Source organism: Hippocampus guttulatus, chromosome 4 (assembly GCF_054856545.1).
Source record: "Hippocampus guttulatus isolate MCC_2025c chromosome 4, RoL_Hgut_1.0, whole genome shotgun sequence".
In the NCBI taxonomy this organism is placed as follows: domain Eukaryota; kingdom Metazoa; phylum Chordata; class Actinopteri; order Syngnathiformes; family Syngnathidae; genus Hippocampus; species Hippocampus guttulatus.
Genome location: NC_141264.1, coordinates 16,343,844 through 16,371,212, shown reverse-complemented (window position 1 = coordinate 16,371,212; position 27,369 = coordinate 16,343,844). Strand labels below are relative to the sequence as shown.

The window sequence follows — 27,369 nt, the reverse complement described above, 5'->3', positions numbered from 1 at the left end:
GCCACGGTTTGTTGTGTAGGGGGGGGCCTTTTAGGCACGCGTGTTCGTGGCTGTCACGCGTGACAGCGCTTCACGCGGCCGGTTGACAGCGGAAACAAAACGCCAACCGCGGGTGGATCGAGTGAGCGTTCGCCGCCACCGGGCTGCCGCGAGCCGTCTGTCCGCCACAAAACTCGTCCAAAATCGCACGCAGCCCGCTCTTGACACACTCCCACGATGGCGTGCGCTAGCTGAAAGACGACAGCGGCAGCGGGAGACGGTCACGTTTGTTACTATGGCGGCGTCGTTGCTCTCCGAGAGCGACATCAGGCACCGGTCCATGGCAGAGGAGGATCCGAACGGCAACGAGCACGGGGCGGCCGCACGCAGCGCGGCGCCCCGCTGGGGACCGCAGCACGCCGGAGCCCGGCAGCTGGCTCGGCTCTACTCTCCTGGTGAGCACCGACGAGTCGAGTCAATCATCGTTTTTAGCTGTGTGCTTTTGTCATCACTGCTTATATATGAGGGGAGGGCTCACTGTTGTGCACCAGCACCGAGCATCATGGTCATAGTCTGCAGAGTCGTTTTGTGCATTATGCACCATAGTACGAGTATTGTTCTCTTCAATCAAACCATTTAGCACACTATCAGAACGAGTGTGGGTTTCCCCCCCAACTACTGTATGACATGTCTGCACATTCGTAGGACAACTTTGGTTAGTAGTAGTACTGGACATGTTACTAGAATGTTCTTTTAATATCAGTTGTAGTGTTTTACTAATACGACACAGTTGTAAACTTGTGCAGTTTTACCCAAACTATTAAGATGTAATTGTGCTATAAGTATGCAAAAGTTCTCCCACTAGTGAGAAAATGACATTCGCATATAAGGACCATGAAAACACTTTTTATCCGATTTGTTAAAACTGTGTGTATAATTGCATTACACGAGGATAATGATCGGTGAAAAAAAAAAGCATCCTTTTGATAAACCACTGTACATGAGTATAAACGACCAACTAGAGGCAAAGGTATGACGGATGAGGTGTCTATTATGTGCCCCCCATGTATTGAGAATCATATTAATTCATTTTTTATAGGTGATGTACACCTGATGTAATTTGGTTTGACGTTGCTGATGATTTGTTGTTAAATTGACTGAACCTGGATCGTTTGGGCTTTGTAGCGCTTTTACATGTTGCATATTTTAACCATGATAAACAGCCATATCATATCAAATCGAAACATAATCCCAGTCAATCAAATCGTTACAGCCTTGAATTGTCTCATACCTTATGAAACAGGAATCCTATCTCTTGGTGCCAATTTAATCATGGTCGATTTTTATGGCGTGTTCCATATGCCATGTAGTCTTGATACGTTGAATTGGCATATTTCATAGCCTTGTTAATCGTCATTACAGTAATCCCTCATTTATCGTGGTTAATGGGGACCAAAACCACCCGCGATAAACGAAAATCCGCGAAGTAGTGACCAAAAACATATACAGGTAAAAAAAACAACTTTTTTTATGTCCGCAAACGGTCCGCGAGAAGCTGCAAAACAACAGCGAGTCACATAGAGCAACATATACAGTACTGTACTCCATGTATATATTTAAAAAAAAAAATGAATATGTTTGAAAAAATCCGCGATGCACTGAAGCCGCGATAAACGAACCGTGAAATAGCGTGGGATTAGTTTATTATTTTACGCATATGATAGATTCCATTTGTTTAAGATACACCATAGCATGTTTGAATATTTCTTTGTTGGACTACTTGTTATGACTTCACGTGACTGGTGACAGTGCGGAGAAGAAGTCGTGAGCTGGACATGAGAGACAGATGAGGTCAGCTCAAGCCGGAAGCGATCTAGTTTTTTTTTTTTTTTTGACCAGACAAACAAACAATAATTTCTTGTTTCATAAATAGAAAAGACGAAGAAGTCCTTGTCCTTGTTTGTGTTTAAGACTCGTCGTTACGCTGGCCTCAAATGTGTTTAGTCTTTGCTGAATAACACCGACACTATCAAATAATCTTATTATCTCTTGCTTCATACCACTGTGTGGTTGCAAATCACTAAAACGATGCACACGTTTATATTTGTTTGCGGGAACAATGACGATCCCTTTTAAATGCATCTTCTATTGCTGGTTTTGGTTAATTGGACCAGCCCCTTTAATTTGGATCTTCTCGGACTGGTGTTGGATAGTCATTTAGGCTGCTTGACAAGAAGGACCACTGTCGCGAAATATATTTTTTAAATTAATAACCGGTCAATAATTTTTACTATTTATTATGTATTTTTTAAATCAACACATATCCATTTTTGTTATTTTGTAAATGTTCACAATAATGGGGTGTCGGCGCTTCGGACATCACATTAACGTATTTTATTTAAAAAATGAAATCAAATTCACAGATCAAGTCTGTATAGCTTTAAAAAGCGGGCAGCAGGCCTTGCCAGGTGAGTGACATGAGCGTCAGTGACGCACTTGCTGTCTGTGTGTCGAGTTACTCGTGGTGAGTTGCGGCTGTCAAAAGCTTGTGAATAAATGTGTTTATTTTCTTACCGTTTCGTCAATAATGCTCCTGGAAATGCACCATTGACTGTGTCTAGCCTTGACACGAGCTATGATCTATTTGCTAGCTAACATATGTCACTTTCTGTCTTGGTGATTGTAGATGTGTTTTTGTGGGACACATGACACTTTATGTTCATAGGTGTGAAATGATTCGTAAACTTGGGAAATTCTCTCATCTAAACTGCATCATGTTCATATTTGTTTTACCGAATAGCCTGATACATTAAATGACTGACATCAACTGGCTCCATTAGTTTACACCGGACCAAAAAACATAAGGGGCGCTTAACCACATCATGTTCCGGTCACGTTAGTGTACAAAAACCACCAAAGCTTTCCTCCTCCTCTTCCAGCATTTGGCTGGCCCTCACTTACTCAAAATACTGAACTCAAAATGATCGTCTGATGTGACAGCTCACTCGTGACCTTTTAAGAGTCAATGTCATTGAACATCTGTCGCCGTGACGTCGCTCACCAAAACAAACTCTTAAGCTGCTCATTCCGCTCACCTTCCCCATTAGGAGAATTGGATCATCACTAGCGCTTCCACTGATGACTTCCTGATCTGCTCACAGATCGTGATTACAGTTTATACTGATCATAGGGCGTTAGTGCAGACACCAACTTGACAGATGAGTCAAAAGGAGACCAAACTTTTTGGCAAGTCTCTTCTCAAAATCTTTAGCGTGATAGAGAAATGACTCATGAAAATGCTTCATCTTGGTGGCAGACAAATGGGCAAGCAGCTCTGCCTCGTTGCTCCTCTTGTTAGCGCGATGAATACATGTACAAGTCCACCAACCCCATCATTTCTGTCTGTGGGTGTGACTCATGAGGAAAGTGATCACCTCACACTTTAGGGACTTCACATCACGGAGCAAGCGCTCTCGCTTGTGATGACATGAACGTTGACAATGTCAACTAGATGCGCGGTCTCTTTATTGTGATCGTGCCAAAATATTCAATCACTCTTAGCTTAGATATCAGCACTGCTATTTTTTGCTAATTTGAATGAATACTTGTATAATTATGTCGTCTGGGGTTTTTTTTCCATTTCCATAAAAATAGCAAGAACAACGTCGACCCAAAGTTTCTTGTTTTAATTTTGCTAGCTTTATCGCCCAAGTTGTGATTCATTCTCGTACAAACTGTTCAATGTTAATGGTGTTCGAATGGAGGCAGGCATCCTTACTTGTCTGTGATTGTCCTAAAAGCAGCACGTTTGCTCTCTCGCTTCAGTGTTTTGATGCTTAAGAGGATCACGCGTGCATTTGGGGTCCCGGCAACTTTATCCCCTCTCACTTAGCAGCCGCTTAGTTAGCACACTGAGCCCAAACGCTAAAAATAATCCCGATCAGGCGCACATGTGGATCACTTCCTGACACTACAAATATGTTCCATTAACAAGGGTGGCTGGTGATTGTCGCCCTATATGATATATAATTGATTGATGGGTTGTTTTTAGCATGATGGATTGATTAGTGGTCCTAGCATCCTTCAGATTATTATTTTTTTGTTGCCCTTGGGGAAAAAATAATAATTGCACACCGCATGTAATATTTGGCAATTGTTCTCTGTACTTGAAAAGACTAAAAACATGACATGTCAAATGTTGCATGTTATTGTATGAAATGAACAGTGTGAATGTTCATGTTTGGAGCAGGTTGAGTCAAAAAGACGTATTTGTTTTGGTGCTTGCTGCCAAAGGGCCCAGCAGGCCAAAGGCAGAGGACGCGCTCGTCCACGCTAACAATGCCACCAGGACATTTTAAGGCAGGCTTAAAAGTAAAAATGTTTCCCACATGCTGACAAGTGTCTGTTAAAGACAACTAAACAGGCCCAATTTCAAATGCCAAAGAGTCCATTTAAGGCAGCGCCACACTGTTATACGCTCAGATGTTTGGCTTCGTCTCGGCACTGGCGGGAGGTAAATCTAAATAGTAGTTTGCCTTGTTAGACTTTGGACAAGTTAGATGAGGCGGCCGAGACGCTCCATCGAGCCGAATGTGGCCTCATTACGACACAGCCTGGATGGACAAACAGCTGGAGACGTCTCCGTTTGTCTCTGCCGCTTTGCTATCCTCCGGCTCCTTCCCCTCTTCCCCTCCCCGCCATCCCTCTCCCGCGTCCTCCTGAGGGGCTGAAGAGTCTCGCCGGACCAAGCCCCTCCTCCTCCTCCGGCGTTTCATCGTTGCCTCAAGGCGCACGATAGCCGTGTGCGGTCTTGGACATTTGTAAATCGCATCATGACATCAGTCCATATGGTAAAAAGGCAAGCGTGAAAGGCAACAGGTGGTGCTCGAACCTCCGACATCCGTCGGCCATTTTAGTCCATCAGAAACCTGAATTTAAATCTGGAAAAGACTTATTTATTTAGTTATCTATGCTAACATGAACAAAACAGAAAACCCGATTATAGGTACAAGTTTTTGAAAAGTGTGTGCGCGTGTGTGCGTGTGTGTGTGTGTGTGTGTGTGTGCGTGCGTGTGTGTGTGTGTGTGCGTGTGCGCGTGTGTGTGTGTTGACTGTAGGTAGTTAAATTATCCTGACCATCTCACAGGAAACCCCTCTAAAAGCATCACTGGCATTAACTAGCACAGTTATTGTATTACATCTTTCGTAATTCCCCGGGCAGGAAGTTGGAAACAGTTACTGTTTTTATTTTGGAAGTAAAAGTAGGTTTCAATGAGTCCAACATTTGGTAGGAATGCAAATGATGCTTTTGAGAGACCGCTTTTCTCAGAATCGGACACAACAGTGTGAAATATACAATACCACACACGTTGGCTTCAGGCGAGCCTTGGAGCTGCATTCTGCTGTTGACCTTGACCGTGTGTGTATGCAATTAGTATGATGAGGGCCACAGATGAATATGGTGGAAGTTGAAAGCCCCGGGGATGACAGAATGCTGTCCAACGAACACAACACACACACACTCACACACACACACACATGATAGGATCCGTCCATCTTTTATTTTGTGTGTGTGTCTCCACGGGGGAGAGAGGCTGGAGCAGGGCCTACTTAACACTCACTCTCATGTGGCTTAAAAAGTGTGTGTGTGCGCGTGTGTGTGTGTGTGTGTGTGTGTGTGTGTGTGTGTGTGTGTGTGTGTGTGTGTGAGAGAGAGAGAATCTCATTTGCCACATTCTTTGTTGCTGTTGAATCTATAGGGTAATAGATTTATTAAATTTGTCTGGCACAAATGTGTGTGTGTGTGTGTGTGTGTGTGTGTGTGTGTGTGTGTGTATTGTTTCATCTCTTCAATGTGTATTTTGCATTCATGTTGGTTTTGTGTGTGTGTGTGTCCCAAGTTCTGAGGTCCGCAGAGATCACATGAAAGGAATGAGGCCTGTGACTGATCCACTCCTGAACAAGGGAATTTAACACCCCCCCATCCTCTGTGTGTCACCCCCCCCACCCTCACCCCTCTCACCCTGATACTGTCTTTCTCCCCCATCTCCCTATGCCTCTTTTTCATTCTCTCCAAGCATGTGACCCACTTTTACCACCACCAACAACAACACCCCCCCCCACCCCCCACTCGCTCCACGTCCCATCTGAAGACGGTCTACTGAGAACAAACCAGGGACACACAAAGAGAGACGAAGGATAAAAACAGATCCACAGTCGTCTGTGTTGTGTTTTATTGTCCTTTGTGGTGTGCATCCTAATAGTCCACACTCCCCGCACCTCGATGAATGTTGATTTTCTGGAGGAGCTAATAATGGGAGGTTACCAACTGCATGTATGTCCCTTTCCCACTGCACAGTACCTACTCAGCGAAACCCGGCCCTATCGATGCTTTCTTTAATGTTATTTCTGCTTTCTAGTCAGCTAGCAGTTCCAAGCGCTAGCCAAAAGGCTAGCATGTTGTGAGCGGAAGGCTTGAGAAATCAGCAAGATAGGAAGACGCTAAGCCAGGGGTCGGGAACCTTTTTGACTAAGAGAGCCATGAAAGCAAAATATTTGGAAATGTATTTCAGTGAGAGCTACATATATATATATATATATATACACACACACACAATATATAGAAAAGGAATGAATGAATAAATGAGTAATAATAATAATAGTCGTACTTGGACTTTCCAGTGTGTCAATTTTCACTCTACAAGGCAGGTGCACCCAACTAGCTGATCGCGATCCGGTAGCTCGCGGACTGGTCCCTAGTCGATCGCGGGGGTGTAAGGGGGAAATGGGGTTATTTAAAAAAAAAAAAAAAGAAAAGATATATTTTTATTATATATTTTTGTGCTACTGTACACTGCACCCTAAGCATTTTATCGGTTTCACTTTAACAAAAAAGTATTAAAAAATTGTAAACACTGTAGTGGATGTGCAAATACATTGTCCTTAAATGGCGAAAACAAAAAAGCATGTTCCCTGGGGTCACACGTGCCCTTGGTATCATACCGCGCCCCGCAGGGGGTTCTATCCCACTACAGTATTTGAGAAGAACTGGATCAGGTGCGCTATTGCCCCGCCCCACCATCCAACCTCTTCCCACACCCCGCACTCTACTTCATGTTGTGGCCAGTCATCTAATTTTTATAGAAGAAACACATTTTAATGACTTGGCTCTTCGTTGGACATTATTAAATTCTGAAGCGAGGAATAAATCACATTAAAGCTAATAAAGCAGCACTTTTGTGTCTGAACATGCTCCTGATTGGGCATTTGTTTCTTTACATAACATATGTTAGTCATTGTAGTCTCATAAAAAAAGTAAAGTACACTACTTCAGGGAGCCCGGGTTGCACAGAGCTCCACCAAAAGCTAAAAAAAATGGTGATTTAACACAATTCTTAATGTGATGGCTTCCATTTGGCCCAGACTTCACCTCTTCTTCAAATTAACACCAGGAAGCAGCCTCGTCTTCTTTGGTCTAATTCTCTCCATATGATCGTGTGAAACTATGTTGTGTATTCAAGTGTGTCCATGTGTGCCCTGCATTAGTATTCAGTATGTGCCGGCTGCCTGCTGGCCGCCACTCATTCCCTAGACAGCAAATCAGGCGCGTTGATTAATTTCAGCCTATTAGCGCCCCTCGTTCCCCACCCGCGGCCCCGCCCAGGTTAAATTGCCGCGCACGCCCACGTGCGCGCTCTCAAGCAGGGGGTGCAGCAGGGTGAGCGATGGCAAAGGGGTTACCACGGAGGGTTGTTGTCAGAACAATATTAATGAGGGTGCCTGTGTTCTCGTGTGTGTGTGTGTGAGAGAATCGTGGGCTCTAATTTTTGTGTTTTTGTTCCAACTTTAGGTGAGGTTGTGCGTGCAACTTCTAATTTTGCTGTTGACATGCTCGCTGTAATTGACGCTCGGTGTGTGTGTGCGTGTGTGTGCGTGTGTGTACTAATTTCAGCTATTTTTGTCTATTATTGTCTCTCGAAGTATTTGTATTCATTTTTTCATTTGTGCTCTTATAGGCTGTTTTGTGTGTCTGTCCGTAGCTGTGTGTGATATCCAGCAAAGCCCTGGCCTTAGGGACATGAGCTTATATGTGTGTGTGTGTGTGTGTGTGTGTGTGTGTGTGTGTGTGTGTGTGTGTGTGTGTGTGTGTGTGTGTGTGTGCGCCCGCGCACACTCAGTGGAGGCCTGTCCTAGTTTCCTTCCCCTCACCAGGGAGCCGGAGGATCCAAGGACTGACGCACATCACCTGACAGCCGCCCCTCTGCTCCGCGACCCTACGCCGTGTGTGCGCTTCACTGATGAAGTGTTTGAACGTGTGTTGATGTCACAAGACAGGAATGTGTGCCAAAGTGATGCGAGAGCGAATTTGGGGATCCGTCAGTTGCAGTGTCATTGTGTGTGTGTGCCTGTTTAATCAGTGAATTTTGTTGTATTGATCCCATAAAGTGAGTGTGTGTGTGTGTGGGGGGGGGGGGGGGGGGGGGGTCCAATGAAGCATAGTCTGAGCATACTGACTGAGTCTGCTAGTCTCAGTCAGTATACATAGACCGAGGTTGTGTGGATTGAATCATCTTAAATGTATCGATACGTATTAAAACATCATCAAGGATTGTTTTTGTTCCATCCATTTTCCGATCCGCTTTATCCTCACAAGGGTTGCAGGGGGTGCTGGAGCCTATCCCAGCCATTTTTGGGCAGTAGGCGGGGGACACCCTGAACCGGTTGCCGGCCAAATTTAACCTCATACATACTTGAATCAAATCAAAGAAAACATTTTTTTGATTTTATTCAATATTAAAAAAAAAAATACATCGGATGACCTTGGAAATTAACCTCAATAAATGCAAATGATATTGTTTTTGAGTGTTGGTGCCTACAAAAAAACCCCAAAAAACAAAACACACACATAAGCTTGGGCGAACATGTAAGGCATTAAGGCTACGAGTTGCGATTCTAACCCTAAACCTCAGAAAATGCGCTTACTACTGTTTCGCTGTGCTGCTGCAGCCGCTCAGATTTATTCGCTCAGGCAGAAATATATTTCCATTCACTCTGTATTCCTTCTTGCGAGCACAAACGCCATTGACTCTAAACGCGCAAGCCTAATTTATCCCCCTTACATCCAGCCACCACCATTTTCTCTGATTGAAGTGAAAACCATGGAGAGCTCAACTTAAATCTCCATTCGAACAATTCTTTCGGTCTCTCTCCAACTTTGGGAACGTTTCCAGAAGGTGAAGGGTCACGTTTGACAATTCGTGAAATATCCATAATCACATCTCTTGAATCTCCCGTGACCACTTTGCTTCATCCTTTATGAGAGCATATTAATAGTGGCTCTGGTCTATAGGCGCGCCCACGCGGAGGTCTGTGTGCTTTATTCAAAAACTGCCATTAATATCTTATAGGCTGCTAATGCTGTCATAAAGGAGGATCCGAGTGCATTAAACTTTCACGAAGAGCGGCGTGGAGATGTAAGTATAAAAGAACTTTTCAAACAGAACATCGATTTCTGTTTGTTTGTACACTTGTGAACCATGATTGGCTGCGAGCTGTCACATGATCCGACGGTTCCAAAGAAAGAGAGAAATAGTGGAACCATCATGAAGGGACCAGAACCTACTCGAATCATGATAAATGAGCTTGAGATCAGCGCTGTGTGTGTTTTCAATAATTTACGATGACTAAGTGCGTGTCCCTCGCTTCTAAAAGTGCTGAATAGTGAGTTTCGAATAAAAGTCATGAAATGAATACTGCTTGACCTCTCTGATGAGGCCGACGTCCCACCTGAAACGGCCCAAGTGTGCGCGTGTGTCTGACCAATCGGCCTCAGTGCTGCGTCAGCGTTGGTGTTACACATATGAGAGGTCATGACCCCTCAGCTCTGAGTACATCTGTCTTCATCTCACTGATTACATATTAAAATCCTCAACACACATCCACACACACGCGTGCGCACACTATGACCCACCAGTTCATGAAACTCTCAACTTTCTTGTGTCTTCACTCAGACAATAGTTTGAATCGTGTCGGTTGTGTGTGTCCTCAGGTAAGCGTGTCCAGGAGTGGGTGTGTGTAATCGTGTGCCTCGTCCTCTTTGTTATCAACTTCACTTTGCTCCTCCTGCACTTTTCCACTCTACACATCTACAAGATCATCCTCGGGATTGGTGAGTTGGACCTCAATACATTTCCAAACGCCTGGCAGGACGGACGGATATATTTAAAATAATTACCCCCCCCCCCACAGAAAAATAAAATAATAACAGCAAATATACCTGGGGATCCTTCTTTCATACCGACAGTAAATTGAAATCAATCGGGTTCTTGCTGTGTAATGCAAGCATGCGCTAGCAAACTTCGCTCATTGGCCAAAACGAAGATCTTAAAAGGGGAAGTCAACCCCAAAATGTTAACGATAATATGTTCTATGTGCCTCCACTAGTCTAAACCTGGCCTTCTGATTGTTCTTGTGTTTGTGGAATATCAGTTAAGGAGCAAAATACTGTACAGCCATCTCTGGGGGCGGCCATTTTGCCACTTACTGTCGACTGAAAATGACATCACAGTTGCTCAGGTAACAACCAGTCATGGTGCTGAATTTATATTCCACAAACACAATATTAATCAGAATGCCCTGTTTAGACAAATACTTTGTCTCATGTATTTTGTCCTTGTATATTGTGTGTTGTAAAACAATTTGTAACTTTTCAAAGTTACTAAACAATATGTACAAAAGTTATTTTTACTTTGAGAAAGTTCCTTCTGGGACTACACATTTTTTTACATTACACATATTTACGCAACCCTTTTTGAAAACTGAATTCAAAGTCTTGCCACTACTTTTGATTTCCAAGCCAACAGAATCAAAAGAGATTGTGGATATGAATGGTATCATCTTAAGGCCAACCATAACTACAATGTGGCAAGTATTTTGCCACTCCTGAAATGGAGCAATGACCTAACCCAAGGAGGCGAGAACAATAATAATCTCTTTCATTTCTAAGAATATTCGTTAAATCCTTGGGCAGTTTGTGTCGAGAAATAAGATAAGAAACCCTTGATTTGTCTCGCAATGGAGAAAATCCCAATTTACAGCAGCAACATTATGAAAGGGCGGAAGTGTATTCAAAATAAAGTGTAGTCTAAAGTGTATACAGTATTATATATATATATATATATATAGAGAGAGAGAGAGAGAATATATATATATACTGTACATTTTATTTTATTTTAATTAGGATCTAATATAAGGACAGCCTTGGCAGGGGGACCCCTGACATGTTCCACACCATCAATCCAGCCGTTTTATATCTCAGCTTCAGTGTCATGGGCTAGAGCAGGGGTGTCAAACTCATTTTTGTCGTGGGCCACATTGTAGTTAGGGTTTCCCTTGGAGGGCCGTTATGAATTTCGGGAAACCATATAAATGTAAACATTTATGTGGTCCCCTCCACATATTACATACACGGCGCACAACAAATGGATGGATCACTCGTTTCAAATCAGAAGTCAAGAATAATGACTGTTATTGTTTGTTTGTTTGTTTATTGTTTATTGAACATATTAAATATACAATACAGCAACAAATTGGCAAGAAGTGAAGGCAGGCAAGATATAAAAAAAGGAAAAGAAAATGATCATAATCAGCAAACATCATGGAACTTGACGTGCTTGATTTGCTTTCGCAGGCCACATAAAATGGTGTGGCGGGCCAGATCTGGCCCCCGGGCCTTGACTTTGACACAGAGGGCTAGAGCCTAGAAAGCCTACAGAAATTATTATTATTATTATTATCATCATTATTATTTGGATACTTTTGTTGATTGATAATGATTCTTAGCGCTACTATTGTGATATTTACTTTTTTTTAAATTATTGTTGTTATTATTGTGGTTATAGTGATGACTATTACATTTTGTTTGATCTGTATGTTTATGTTGTAGTGCTGGGAATCTTGACAGCAGACTTTGCATCGGGTCTGGTACACTGGACGGCAGATACTTGGGGATCTGTAGACCTCCCTTTTATAGGCAAGGTGAGCTCACACACACACACACACACACACACACACACAGACAGATTAATCAACTCTGTGATGACATTTAAAAAAACAAACAAATCAATGTTGCAAGTTGTTCACTTTTTAGCTGCAAATACATTCCTCCAAGTGTAATTTATCATACTGGCAATAAAGCCTGTTAGCACCTTAATACCAAGATAATCAAGACTGTCATGGTGACATGGTGTGTGTCAGTGTGCCATCTCCGCATATAGATGGTGTTTGGTTTTTTTTACACACACACACACACACACGTACCACCACACTCCATCATGGGCACGCCACCTTACACTTGATGCTCATATTAGAACACCGACATGGCCAATTAGAGTAAAGGTTATTGTCATTACAGCCAATTAGAATGTACATGATCAGGTGCAGCTTGCAGATTTGTTGTGATTAATGGGATGAGAGTTCCTTGTGTTATGAAATATTCAAATATTCATCGACAATTATGCGCTTGTCGTGTGTGTGTGTGTGTGTGTGTGTGTTCAGAAACCTGAAGCATCCTATTTATACAAGGAGCGATCATTTCCGCCAAACCCATAATTAATCTTTGTATAATTAATGTTGTATATGTTTGGATTTGATTAGTATACTAAAACACCTGGGCAACAGTAGTCATTCCGAATGATGTGCATACTTGACATTGTTGTTATGAAATCAGCTTTATTTTATTTTAATCGTTGCATACATTTTTAGGTTTTGGAATTGGCGGGGGAATTCATCTCAACTGAATTCAACCAATTTGATTGATTCATTGTTCTGTTGAACTACAAAGGAGGTTTTTATTTCTGTGTCAAACTGTTTACTATGCTTGTGATGTGGATTAAACAAATACTATTCAAATTTGAGAGGAAGTTAGGGTTTGGAAAAAAAGAAGCATGTTTTAATGGAGAGTTGAAATTTGACAGTTTAAGATCTCACAAAGTCTAAGAAGATTCGAGAAAGTGGAATCTGCTGAAAATGACACTCCCCTGATTCCCCCGTCCTATGTCAATGCACAAGACGATGGGGACAATCATCCGTGATGTTTCTTTTTTTTTTAAACAAGAACAAATTGCAGTATGAAATAGGTATGCAAAACAATAACCCCAGATACCATGAACTCTATTTATAAAAGTTACCTGTATAAGTGTCAGAGATTTTCACTCGGAGCGTGAACAAAGGCTCGACGCAGGAACAGATCGACTTTCACTGCCGGCAGGAGGTGCAGTTCTCCATGAAGCCACTCAAGTGTGCACTTCCCACTGTCACCCAACCTCTGCAACCTCTGCCTTTCTCCCTTTGTGCAAGATGTTCTGAACACAAGCACTTCGAGGTCAATCAAGCATGTAACAAGATAAAACTTTAAAACATGACAACATTGTGTGTTTCTATTCTAACAATAAGTTACGTTTGCACTTCACCCAACAATATAAACATTGTACGAAAATTATTTGTGTGCAGAATTTAAATTGATGATGGTGAAAGCTGACCCCTGGAAGGTATTTATTTCTGTAACGGTATGTCCTATTGGTGGAATCTGAACAATTTAAAGGTCCAACAGCCTCCTGCAAGTGCTTTCCTCCATTCCGCAGTGTTGCTCATCACTATGTTTTCCACGAAATGATCCGCTCTGCTTTTCTATTGCTGTCACTGTTTGCCCGTCATGACCCATTTATGACAAACCGCGCTCCCGAGGCAACTCGCAGTATTTAAAGGGACTAAATGTGGTTATGTCATGTCAGATTGAAATAGAGGCATCGATTTTAGCCTCATTGGTACAATTTGTGTGCAGTGAGTTCCTTTTTTCAAACTCAGAGATCTACGATGTTTTGTATCTGGTTCATTTGGCTACGATTCATCAGGGCTTGTGCGCCTATGCGCACGCAGGAGTGTGTGTATGCGCGTGTGTCCGTAAGCATGTGTGCGCGCGTGCGATTGTGGCAGAGAAGCAGAGTGAGTGACGTGATGTCGAGCGGGTGTATTGTATTCTGACACGACTGAAGTGGTCCATCGCAGGAGGTTGGCTGCTCGAAAAGTACATCTTGGCTCCAGAAACATTGGGCAAGCCTATATTAGTACAACAAAAACATGAAATGGTGTAACACCGCTTATTATCACAACATTAATTGTTGAATCGGATTTCCTCGCTCAAGGCAATGTGAGTGTGAAGCTCATTTTTGATGAGGCCTTTTGTGGGCTTTGGGAATGGCGCTGGGCCCAAAGACCCTGCAGCAAACCCACATTTGCATGTATACAAAAAAAGAGAAAAAACCCAAAATGATAAAAAGACTTGCACCGTAGTTGTTTTTGCATCCCTGTGTTGTTAGGAGTAGGAGGATAAAGATGTCCTGTTTACCTGTTTTAAGCGGTTTAGAATATGAAAGGCAAGCAGGCCACACAACACCTGAGGCTAATAGCGGTCGCTTGCAGACCCTGCTGAGCCCTTCAAACACATTACTCTGTGTTTATAACATCATCTTCTCAGCATTCTTCCAGTGTATTTATGTACAAATAACTGTATAGAGGTAGTCCTCGTTTTTGAGTATCCATCATCACGCGGCACAAGAAGACACACTCATTTACCCCTGTAACTTTTTTTTATTTTTAATTGTTTTATATTTATGGCCTAATTTTATCCATACATATATTAAATCGTTTTGACTTCACTACTGTGTTTACATCGGTTAGTGACTACATTGTCTTTGGAGTTTTCACCCTCTATGCTATTTGTTGATTTTATTGATCTATATATTTTTTTCATCACAAATTTGGTCATGTATTTTCTTCTGGAGTGTAGCCCAAGTCCATGGTGACATTTTTGATTGATGCATTAAGAAAAATAAATAAATCGAAAACTTGCTACAGTTGGCTGACAAAAATGCAAGTGGGTGTGGCCTAATCAGACAAACCATGCCTGATTGGCTGCGTGTCTCTACGCCCTCCTCCAAGAAAGGCATTTGTTGTAATAAGGGCGTAAGAAAACACAGGTGTGACTAATTAGATGAATCATCACGGCTCTCATTGACCCCATTAGTAACACCTGTGCTGTCATCACAAAATAGCTGCTGCTTTCATAGTCTATTGTCCATACGTTTGAATCAGTTCTCCACACCTCATGTAATGTATGTCTTCTCACATAGAAACGAGATAAGTTTCATGTTTCAATGCAGGAATCCTTTTTTTGTCTTGTGTATCTAATTAACTAGCGACGTAACGACAGTGTTCTTTGATTATGCTGTACTGTTAAAAAAAGGCCAAGTGTTTAAAAAGATGTCAGATGAAATATCCATTATGAATACCAGAGAAAAACGGACCACCTCAATGGCAGTTATGGAGTTTGTGGAAGCAATAGCCACTAATATAGACAACAAAGAATTTACTGTTGGGGTTTTCCTAGATCTAAAAAAAGCTTTTGACACAATAGATCACAGTATATTATTGAAAAAAATAGAAAGATATGGCATTAGAGGTGTAGCTTATAAATGGATAAAAAGTTATTTAGAAAACAGATATCAGTACATGCAGCTCAACAATAAAAAAACGAATCAACTGAAAATCACTCATGGAGTTCCCCAGGGGTCAGTGCTTGGTCCAAAACTATTCATCTTATATATAAATGATATCTGCAAGGTCTCAAAACAATTTAAATGTGTCCTATTTGCTGATGATACAACTTTCTACTGTTCTGGAATACATCTGAAACAGCTCCTGACAACCGTAGAAAACGAATTAAACAAATTAAAAAACTGGTTCGACAGAAATAAATTGTCACTTAACCTGAAAAAATCGAAGTTAATTGTTTTTGGCACAAGACCAATCAAACACCAAGCTAAAATTATGGTAAACTCAATTGAGATAGAAAGAGTGTATCAAACCAAGTTTCTCGGATTAGTAATAGACTCAAAACTATGTTGGAAGCCACATATCGATAACGTAAAAAGAAAAATAGCCAAAACCGTAGGGATCCTCTACAAAACCAAGGAAGTGCTAAATAAGAGATCTTTGTACACATTATACACTTCATTATTATTACCATATATGACCAACTGTGTGGAAATATGGGGAAATGCCTGCAAAACAAACACAGTCCCTATTCTAAAACTACAAAAAAAAGCAATTCGAATTATTAATAGATCAAAATATACAGAACCCACAAATCCACTATTTATCAAATTAAATACGATGAAATTTTATGACCTGGATGACTTTAAAATCACCCAATTAATGTACAAAGCACGCAATAACCTGCTCTGCCAAAACATTCAGAAGTTTTTCGAAATTCGAGAAAGCAGCTATGATTTAAGAGGTACCAAATTATTCAAAAAACTCAAAACAAGAAGAAACATCAAGCAAAGAAGTGTGTGTATCAAAGGTGTTAATCTGTGGAATAATTTCGAAACGGACCTGAAAATGAGTAAATCCCTTGCCGAGTTCAAAAACAAATTCAAAAAAAATAGTACAAACAACCTACATCAATCAGAGTTAAAATGATAAATTCTAAACATTAAATATAATGATAAATCAGAACTAAGTTGATAAATAGAGAAAGGTATTGAAATATCCATTATGAATACAAGAGAAAATTGACACAAGAGTGCCAGGGTGTGGATGTATATAATCCCGATACAAACCAAAAGTTGTATAAAAATATCACGGTTAAGGGTAAAGTATGAGCCTTAATGGAGACTTCTTTCTTCTTACTTTTTTTTTTCTGATTGATATAAAAATGATTTATGAGATATAAACACATAACGGGGTAGGACTAGATACGTTTTTTACTTCTTCCTACTCCCTTGAACATAATAACTGTGTTGAATGAAGACTGATTTCTTTCTTTTTACTATTTTATCTACCTTATTTTCTGTCAAATTATTACTGTATATGTTTTATGTTCAATAAACAACAACAACAAAAAAAAATTGAAAACGAAGACACGCATTGGGCGCCGCCTGAAGGAATTCCTTCATTTTATTTTGTCGAAGGCCGAAGTCCAATTTATCACGTCAAAAAGTGACATACACCACATATCACGTTAGACATGAAGCATCACGTTAAAAAGTGAAACGCATCACATTATACTTACTAGTATGCAATGTTGAATTGCATTTATGTATACAGTATATTGTTCTCCAGGTGTGGCAGCGATGCGCTTCCTGAGATGACTGAGTGTAATCTGTTAGAGCTTTGTGGCTTTTAGGGAAAAAAGAGTGAGAGCAACACAAAAGAAAAAAAAAAGTGGAACGATTTGGACAAAGAAACAAAAACACAAAAAGTGCGATGAAATTGCAGTCGGAAGGTCGAGAGAGAGAAGGGGGTGTAAGAGGGCGGCAGGGCGTGTCCGTGCAACCAGTGGGATGGCGCTGGTTGCCGGGGCGATAGGCGATGTGAGTTGGTGATTAGCGGATGTCGTGCGAGGCGGACCTTTAAACGGTGTGGGATTAGAGGACACGCAGTGACCGGTGGCCCGCCGTTAACCGGGAGCGAGGATGCCGTCCCTCTCGGCACGACCTCCGCCTTTCATGTGGCTGAGGGGCTGCGGCAGGCAGGAAGAGGGGGGTGATGGGAGAGGAGACGAAGGCGGCCGGAGGAAAGAGAGCATCTAATTGTCAAGATACCGGAGGTGACGAGCTACAAAGTTGGCAAATAGGCGGGCGCCATTGTGCGAGCATGCGACAATAATGAGTTTTCCCGCTGACGTCTCCACGGTTGTGTGTGTCATAAAAAAACACACCTTCCCATTTGGCTTTCTTCACACTTGTAAATAAATTATCTTTACGCTCAGTGTGAGTGTTTAAGATGCTTGTTGTCCCCTGTGTGCGTCTGAGATGCAGATTCTTTTATTTGCCGTCCCTTATGCACTCACGTTGAGGTGTATGCCTCTGCGGTGTGTGTGTGTTGGGAAGTGTACACTTTAGTTCGTGTATGGCTTGTCCAAGGGTCATTTATGTGTGTGAGTGCATTTGTGCAAGTTGACTGCTGTTCTGTGGTTTATTAAGATGCTGGATGTGAGCTTTGGGAGTTGCTCTGGCTGCTGAGCGCCGTCTTTTTGTGTTAGTGTGCATTTGTGTGCGCCACTGCGCTGTAGTTCAAATGGTACTTTCCTTTTCTCAATATGAGCTCCTATTAATATTTGTAATATGTATGTATATGTATATATAAGTTCTCCTAATTAGAGTGCATATTAAAAAAAAAAAAGCCTGCGCCAGATCAATTTATTTTTTGGTGCAATTTATTTTGGTACACGCAGCCACTAAATTCTCATTAGGACGCAAGTTATTATTCCCTTGGAAATTGTGGTAAAAGCTTGAAAAACAGCTCCATATCTTGCCTTTTTTTAAAAAACTTTTTAAGGAAACACTTTCGTTCTTTACATTTTTAGAGAAGTATAACCTTGTTTTCTGTCTCTGCAGGCATTCATTCGGCCGTTCAGGGAGCACCACATTGACCCCACCGCCATCACCCGCCACGATTTCATTGAAACCAATGGAGACAACTGTATGATCCCCATCTTACCCCTGGCACACATGGCCTACAAGTTCTTCACTTGCACACCAGGTAATATACACGTACACAGAATCTGAGCTCACACAGTCAGAAATCAACACAGCAGCGAAAAGATGCGGAAATGTTAGCAAATGTCATATCAATCAATTAAGAAAAGTTAATGTGCTGGGGTGCGAATGCTCTGAATCACACATTGAGGCATTTCTTTTCTTATTTTTGTTAGATGACAGACTTAATGAAACAGGATGGTGTTCCATACCACTGCACACATCTACCCTAATAAATATTAAGTGAATGCCTTCCTGCAATTAAAACTGAGTATTGTCTTTGTGAACGCTTTTTTTTGGGGGGGGGGGTTGTTTCTATTTTGATTCGGCTCTTGTATTGGGTCTGATTAGATGGTGGAAGTAGACTGGGATTACGTGAGTATAAAAACGTTTGAAAGTTGCCTCAGAAGTGTGACTGGTCACAGTGACGAGCATGTTGACATCGCCATACTGCAGAGGCAACGCGGCTTGCGAAGGCGTCGGAAGTGAGGGAAGACAGGGGGAAGTTGCACTGGTAATTACTGTATGTGCACTGACCTCATGAATCCTACGTAATCTAATGATGCCGTCCACCCATCGAGTATAAATTCAGCTGTGCTCATCCCAAAAATGACCAAAACGATGACTAAAGTCTTACCCACTTCTGGCGCACAGTTGCAGAGTGATGCCATTCACGTTGTTTATTCTCGCGTTAATGCTCACACAAGTGCTCATTCCAAATTTTTCTACAGATTAAAATGGTCACACTGTGTGTCTTTCTTTACTATATGTTTATCATATATAGTATTCAGAATTCTAAGTGTGTTTAAAGAAAATTTTAAATTTCATTGACACAATTACTTTGGTTTCAGTGTGCAGTTCGCTTCCCTGTGAATCACGGAATGTAGTTGTTTTGCTTGGAATCACCAACTTGTGGCACCTGTTAACTGGTCAATTGGATCACACGATACATTTGCATTGACTATTCTGTCTACTGTGAGGAGACCGGAACTAGAAGTACAATGTTCCGAACTTGTGCTTTAAGACGACCCAAAGTAAAAGCTGTAAAGGTCATCCGTCCTCAAGGGGGTCCAGCAAACAATGGAGAATGGGCGGGGAGAAGATTATAGATCGAAAAACTGAGGCCCGCTCGTAGGTCACGTCTACGCAGTGGGTCAAGAAGGATGTTGACATCTCCGTCTGCTCTCGAAGGGGTCAGCGTTCAGAGGGTTCGGGCATAGACAAGGGTGAGTGGGAGGGTAGGACGGTCTTGTTGCGGTGAGGTGACATCTGAGCGTAACGTGTCAAACTCCTCATGGTGGCAAGTGGTCACCAGACAAAGACACGGAGGGCAGGTGAGAAGGTGAGGTGACATTTCCAGCTGACATGTTTGCACTTGAGCTGAGGGTCAAGAAGTGGATGTGGAAGGCAGCTCAAGACAAAGACTGCTTAGAGTCAGACAGACGACGAGTGTCCGACGTGACGAAACAAAAACAGGCCCTCGGGAGCAACATTTGGATAGAAAAGACTTTAACGCATATAAAACAATAGGCCACTTGGTTGCGCAGTGCTTTTCATAGCTTCTGACGTGGGATTTTCCGGTTCGTACCCCGTTCACAATCAACCTGAACTGGAGTAGTCCGCCTTTAACCCACAGTGACAGGCTGTGTTTCCATGGAGTGGTGCATCAGCTATGTCAACAATGCGATACGACTCCAGCAGCACTGTAGGTTTGTTATGAATAATGCTTTAGCTTGTCACGCTAATCATTCCTTCATCATCCACAGCGTCAGAGAAACAAAACCTCCAAATGCTCCTCTTGGCTTGTTTTCGGTTTATACAAATGTATCAACAATCCCTGACATTCTCCACGATTTTGAAAGCTGTATGAATACTACCGCATTTTCTGCACTAAAAGGCGCACTGGATTATGAGGCGCACCTTCAATGAATGGCCTATTTTGTAATTTTTTTTCATATATTGGACGCAATCTACAATGCATCCACTAGATAGAGCTACGCTCAAGGAAATGCCAACAGAACGATCAGATGTCAGTAAAACGTATTTAATAAAGCAGCGACACAGATCACGTAACCAACAGCAAGTTATAACATTGACTTGTTAACGTTGAACTCTCTTGCCGCTGCTCTATTTCCGTTGTAAGCATGTTTCTAGCAAGGAGCCATTTTTTTGGGGGGGTGGGGGGGGTCGACATATTACCGTAATTACCATACACAAGGCACATCGGATTTTAAGGCACGCTGTGAGCTTTTAAGAAAATGGAAAGCTTTTAGGTGTGCAGAAAATACAGTACTGTTAACCTGGTTAACTGCTGCGATTTATAATCCGGAGCGACGTATAATCCGAAAAGTACAGTATTTACTGTCGACATGATTTATCAATGTTTTAATCTCTATCACTTTTTTTTCAATCAAAATAAAGATAAAACCCCTTACATCCAAATACGAATGAAATTAGGCTCCTGGAAACACAAAATTCAACCGAGAAACATAGCGCAACATGTTTTATGTGTTCCGGTCCGTTTGTTCTTACTTCAGTCATCTTTGGTGGTCAATGTTTCAAATGTACGTCCTCTTGAACAGCGCGAATGCTCATGACATGTGCTACACTTGTCTGCTCATCGCTCTCCCGTTGACACGTCGTCCCGTCTCCCGCGTTCCTCGCCCCCTCCCTCGATCCCTTCATCTCCGCGTGGCTCTCGCCAGCGCTCTCTCTGTGGGAGTGCTGTCTTTGTGTTGGCCCTCATCACAACACTTTAAAAAAAAAAAAAAAATATATATATATATATATATAAATCGATTAAAAAAGGAATGCCTTCTAATCTTGTCGTCTTCATGTAATCATTCTCACATCACCTTTCAGAGGCCTTGGCGGCGTCCTATCCTTGGGACTGCTATGTCTTCGCCCTGGCCATTTTCGTCACGTTGACCAACCAGATTCACAAGTGGAGTCATTCCTACTTCGGACTCCCGCGCTGGGTCACGCTGTTGCAGGACTGGCATGTGGTGTTGCCACGGAAACACCACCGCATCCACCATGTCTCGCCACACGAGACGTACTACTGTATCACTACAGGTAAGACGGCACTCTCACTTGCGTCAGTATCGCGCCGTAGGAGCGTTACGATGAAGTAAACTTTATTCAATTCAAATAAATCTGCTAACGGTTTCTCATTACGGCCGTAATTACAGTCGGTAATCGGTGAACAGTAGAATACTTTTTAGATGTTTTTGGAACAGGAAGTCATAGGTTTAGGACACATTTCTGTTCCTGTTAAATCTACATTTGTACATGTACGCTGCACCTAACGCAGTTGTAAAATCATAAAATATAGTCAAGATTTGCGTGCATCAAACTTTTGTGACATAAATCTAAAACAATCAAATGACACTCATTTGAAGAAGGCGTTAACTGAGTGTGCCTTTTTGTGCTGTGTGACGACGTATTCTTCACTCGCTTGTTGATTCTGCACCTTTTGTGACCGCCAAATGTCGCTACCATCATGCACTGTGGTGCTTGTCTCTGTTTGTACAGAGTGAAGTCAAGATTTGGATACCACTCAAAAAAGTGCATTGTCTAAATTAGGTAAATGAATATCCGTCCCAGTGTGAAAACAGATCAAGGTCAACTTGTGTGAATTGAAGATTGTTTGGCGGGCGGCCATTTTACATGGCCTAAATTGAAACCCAAGACGACAGAATGTCTTCACTTAAGCAGTCTGACAAAATGGCGCTGGCTTTTAAATAACTCCCCAAAAATGTAGTTTGCGTGTGTCTTGAGTCTTGAGAGACGCCGGCCCCGTATTAGAGCCACATTCCTATTCTTTGCGCATGTGGGTGAGAGGGAGAGGCAAAGCGTCAGGAGACGCGAAGGGGGTTGAGCTTGTACGTCACCCTGGCGCCCCAGCGGACGCCAGATGTGAGTGAGCGAGCCGAGGGGGGTGTCACAGGGAAAAGTGTGTGTTTGTAGATGCACGCACTGGCCTGCATCTGCATACTTGAGCATCTGTGCGCAAGCTAGCTTTTGTGACCTCTTCATAATTTCTAACCTGTGCGTGTGCCTGTGTGGGTTGGTGGCAGTCCAGCACCCACAGGGGACAGTGACAGCACACCCCGCTACCCCCCACCAACATCACCTCCGTCTCCCTCAGCATAGCAGCCTGGGCCGGGCTCGGATTCCACTGGGGCACGCCGAGCTGCCTTTGTGTTTGCCACTGGCTGACAATCCCCATGTATATTTAATGCTAACCTGCTGTCTGTTCTAACAAATAGGACTTCACAGGCAGAGGGAGGAAGAGTGGAGGATGAGGAAGGGTAGGAAGCAGGGATTTGGATGGGGGGGAAAGGAGGAGTGTGCTGCTGAAAGGCGGAGACGGGTGTGGAAGGAGAGATGGAGTGAAATCAAACACAACTTCTGGCGGCTTTGCGGTCTTCCGAGCAGAGGGCGGGTTACTGAAGGGACACGACGCACACATTTGCGCGTGGCATACGCGCACCTCCCCGTAGCCATACCATGCACCCTATGTAAACACATCACGGGCGGTGGCAACGTGTGGGCATCATACGAGGGAAGCTAGAGTACGCACAGCCCTTTTTAGGCGGAGTTGCGGGTCGATTGCGATTCCCCCCGAATATACAATTTTGATTTGAAGTTTATTTTTTTCAAATCCCACTGGGCTTTTTGTTTGTACGTGAATATAAATCAGATATTAGTTTAGTCCGATTTGAGTTTGTGCCAATTCCCAGCCACTACCAGTCACAAACCCATTGAAAATGTATACATATCATTGTTGCCATCCATGCATCCATTCTGTATACTGCTGAAGGCAGCGGTGTCCAAAGTCAGTCCTCAAGGGCCACTGTCCTGCCTGTTTTCCAGCCTCTGCCAAGAGCAACACACCTGATTCAAATAATCAGGAATCTTCTAATGCTGCTTCAGAGCTGATCATCTCAATCAGGTGTGTTGCAGCCGAGAGAGATGAAAAACGGGCAGGACGGTGGCCCTCCAGGCCCGGAACTGGACATGCCTGGTTTAAGGGGATCTCAACACTGCTGAAGCCGATGGCAGCTGACTTTGGGGGAGATGCGAGGATCCATCCATCCATCTATCTATTTTCTTCCACTAATCCAGAGTTGGGTCACGGGTTAACATCTTCAACAGGGAAGCCCAGACTTCTCTCCCCCCAGTAACTCGGTCCTGATATTCCGAGGGAATCCCAAGGCGTTCCTCGGCCAGCCAAAAGAGAGATTCTCTTCTGCCTTCCCTGGGTCGTCATTGGGGCAGACTGCTGGTGGGGCATGCCCAGAACATGAACCAGATGCTCGAGACACTTCATCTGGCTCCTCTAATGTGTGGGTGCAGCGGTTTGACTCTGAGCTTCTCACTCTCTCTCTCTAAAATCAAGCCCAGACACCCTGCGAAGGAAACTCATTTCGGCCATTTGTATCTGGGAACTTGCTCCTTCAGTCACGACCAAGATCTTAGATCGACTGGTAAATTGAGAGCTTCACCTCTCAGCTCCCTCTTCACCACAACAGACCAATACCAAATCCGCATCACTGCAAATGCTGCACCGATCCATCAACCTGTTGATGTCCTTCTCCATCCTCCCCTCACTCGTGAACAAGACCCCAAGATACTTGAAGTTGGGGCAGGATCTCATCCCCGATCTGGATGGGCATTCCCTAATCCAAACCCTTTTCCAACAGAGGATCATAGTCTCAGATTTAGAGGAACTGATTTTCATCCCAACAGCTTCACTCTCGGCTGCAAATCACTCCGGTAACAGTTGGAGATCGCGGCTTGATGAAGCCAAGAGCCCCACATCATCTGAAGGGAAAACAAAAACAGAGATGCAATAATGAGGTCATCAAACAAGACCCCCTAACATCTTGACCGCGGCTAGAAATTTTGTCCATAAAAGTTGTGCGCGGAATTGGTGATAGCCGTCTCTATTGCCATCTCTCTATCTATCTCGAGAGAAAGAGAGAGAAAATGGGAAAGCGAGAAACTATGAAATTTATCTGGTGCTCAGTCCAGAGTGCACAATGCCTATTGCCCAAAGTGAGATAGAGTCTAGCTCAACAGTGTCACTGACATATATATATAAGTGGTGTATATATGGTGCAATGCTACGAGTTTCACTTTTTGAATTAATCAACTGAAATAAACGTTTCTCTTCTATTGTAATTTACTAAGATGAGCTCCCGAAATGTAGACATTGCGACGAGGAGCCATGTGCGTTTTGGTGCGAGAGAGAAAACGGAGGTTGCGATGCAGGTGAGGACTGATGAGGACATTCCACTCAATGGACATTAAGGTCACTCATGAGAGGTGAAGCAATGTGAAATGAAAGATGAGCTCAGCTTGTCTGGAGGGCAAAAGAGAGCCGGTTGGGAAATGGATGGTTAGAGACAAGCCATTGCGAGGGAGCGCTTGCCCTTTGCGTGCTTATCGAATGCATACTATTTCGTTGCCCGCGATTGCCAAAACCTGCTGGGACTGGCTCCGGTTCAAACACGACCCGAACGAGCAAGAGATCTGTCAAAGATAGAAAAACAAATGTTCCTTTTTCGACACTCAAGACAACTCTTCTTATCACGTTCCTTTGGTGTGATGTTCTGTTCACCCAGGCTGGTGTAACTATCCACTGGACCAGCTGGGCTTCTGGAGGCGCATGGAGCATCTGATCGAGCGACTTACTGGTCAAAAGCCTCGATGTGATGACCTGGCCTGGGCCAAGAAGACTGACTGAGGAATGCGTGGACAGACGGGAAGGAGGGTATAGACAAGGAGATAACGTTTTAAAAGGGAAGCATGCACACACACACACACACGCACACACACTGTACATTTTACTCATGTTTCAGTGAAAAAAATCTGTCATTTCTGTACATGCAAAATTGTAGTCAATAAAACTTTGTGAAGGGGGGAAAAAAAGTGTTCCAAACACTAACATCGGTTAAAGCGGTAAACAACTTGTGTATTGAGAAGCCAGTATCAATCAGATGTGCTGCTGTCCTGGTGTCGGGCGCATCTGGAGGTTGGGCTCTCCAGGGGCGAAACCACGCTGCCGAACACATGCTAACACACACAGACAGAGACACACACACACACGTATTACAGTATTGATGAAAATAATAATAATGCTTTTTACTGAATGAAAAACTTGCATTATCAATAGTCATCACTGCACTGTCTATTTGGGGAGGGGCCCGTATTTGTTTCACGCTCAGCGATGAGACATCGGGAGGGCAATACGTCAGGAAATATGTTTTAAGCTATCACAACCATTTGCGGGAATGCAGAAAAAGCATACACAACATTGAATAAAAACAAGGGCAGAATTTTTTTAAAGATTTCATTTTCAAAACGAATTAATTTGCATCATATTGCCTTCCATATTCAAACATGAATTGATTTTAATTCAGTTGCGTTACCTTAGTGAAGGAGGAAAAAAAATTGTTGCAAGATGTGTTTTCAGTAAAAGATGTGCAAAATGGACGTGTTGTATATTTTTGGAAGATATTGTTGTACGCCATAGATATGCTCCACCCCCACCATCCCCACAACCATACAATTATTTTATCACCGATTTACCATTATTAAGTGGTACCAAGTATGGCTTTCACTGGCTATTAGAAGAGACTCAAATTCCCACTGTAAATGATTTTATCACTCAGAAAGCATCTACATACAGGTGCATCCCCTAAAATGGGAATATTATTATTTATGTATGAAGTTCATTTGTCTCAGTAGTTCATTCAAAAACTGAAACTGGATTGAACTAATCCCGGCATATTTTCATCAGAAAATGTCTACCGGTACTCAATTTTAACATTCAAAAAATATATATTTTTTTCTAATGCCATCAAATATCTGGGGATGGTGGATTTTGGGGGGGGGGCAGGATTAGCCTTAAACTAGAAATGTTGTGTGTGTGTGTGTGTGTGTGTAAACAATCATGAAATACTTCACTTAGTGTAATAAATTGCATCAATTTTTTTCTGTTTCACTTATTTTGACTGAACTCTTGAAACAAAATGAATATGTTTTTCCACAACCTTCTAATTTGTTGAGATGCACCTGTCTGTATATGTTTTGTCCCAAACAGTCTTGGTTCTTTTTGTCAATAAACATGTGCCCCTGCATTCACTGTTGCAGGATGCCCTCCATCCACTTTTGGTTAAAATTCAAAATACACACGGGACCCCTGCAATTGTGTCTCAGTAAAGCATTAAACCTAAATGGGTGGCACACATTCTTTTAATTGCGTGGCACAGCACCTTTTGAGGTCTGATGCTGTTGCCTTACATGAAGTCCGTCTTTTCTGATGAAATCCCAAACACGTGCATCACAGTCGGCTGCTCCAGGCCCAAATAAAGCAACTCATTGCTTGACATTTTCAACAGGTTTAGTGTCTGTCCGCATTCGAAGGGTCAAAGATAACTGCACTTTATTCTTCCGCAATGAGCACTCTTCCTCACTTCGCACAAATGTATCCACCTTCTGTCACACATGCACAAGCGTACATGTGCTGTTTCTCATATTATGTTTGGCTGCTTTCTCCGGCTTCATAATTTTCTATTTTCTTATTACCGAATCAAGCCGTGTATAGTTAAACTCTTGATTTTACATTTTGCAGTTTAACGCTCGCTGCTTTTCTGCCTTAATGTTTTTATCTGCTCTTTCATTTGAATAAAGAACTAAACTATTCCAGATGTTCAAGTGCTCTGTTGTCTCTTTGAAGCAATGCAAATATTAAAACTTGGTTCAATAAAGGATCTTCGGT

At 42.6% G+C, this 27,369-nt stretch overlaps 1 protein-coding gene across 1 annotated transcript; it reads left to right on the top strand.

Moving 5' to 3' along the window:
• Positions 1-27,308, top strand: peds1a (plasmanylethanolamine desaturase 1a). Its single transcript, XM_086109563.1, has 6 exons — positions 1-434; positions 10,028-10,147; positions 11,924-12,015; positions 18,438-18,582; positions 21,441-21,653; positions 25,211-27,308. Exons 1-6 carry the CDS (start codon positions 275-277, stop codon positions 25,330-25,332), a joined length of 852 nt encoding a protein of 283 aa, XP_085965689.1. The 5' UTR covers positions 1-274; the 3' UTR covers positions 25,333-27,308.
• Positions 27,309-27,369: the final 61 nt, after the last annotated feature.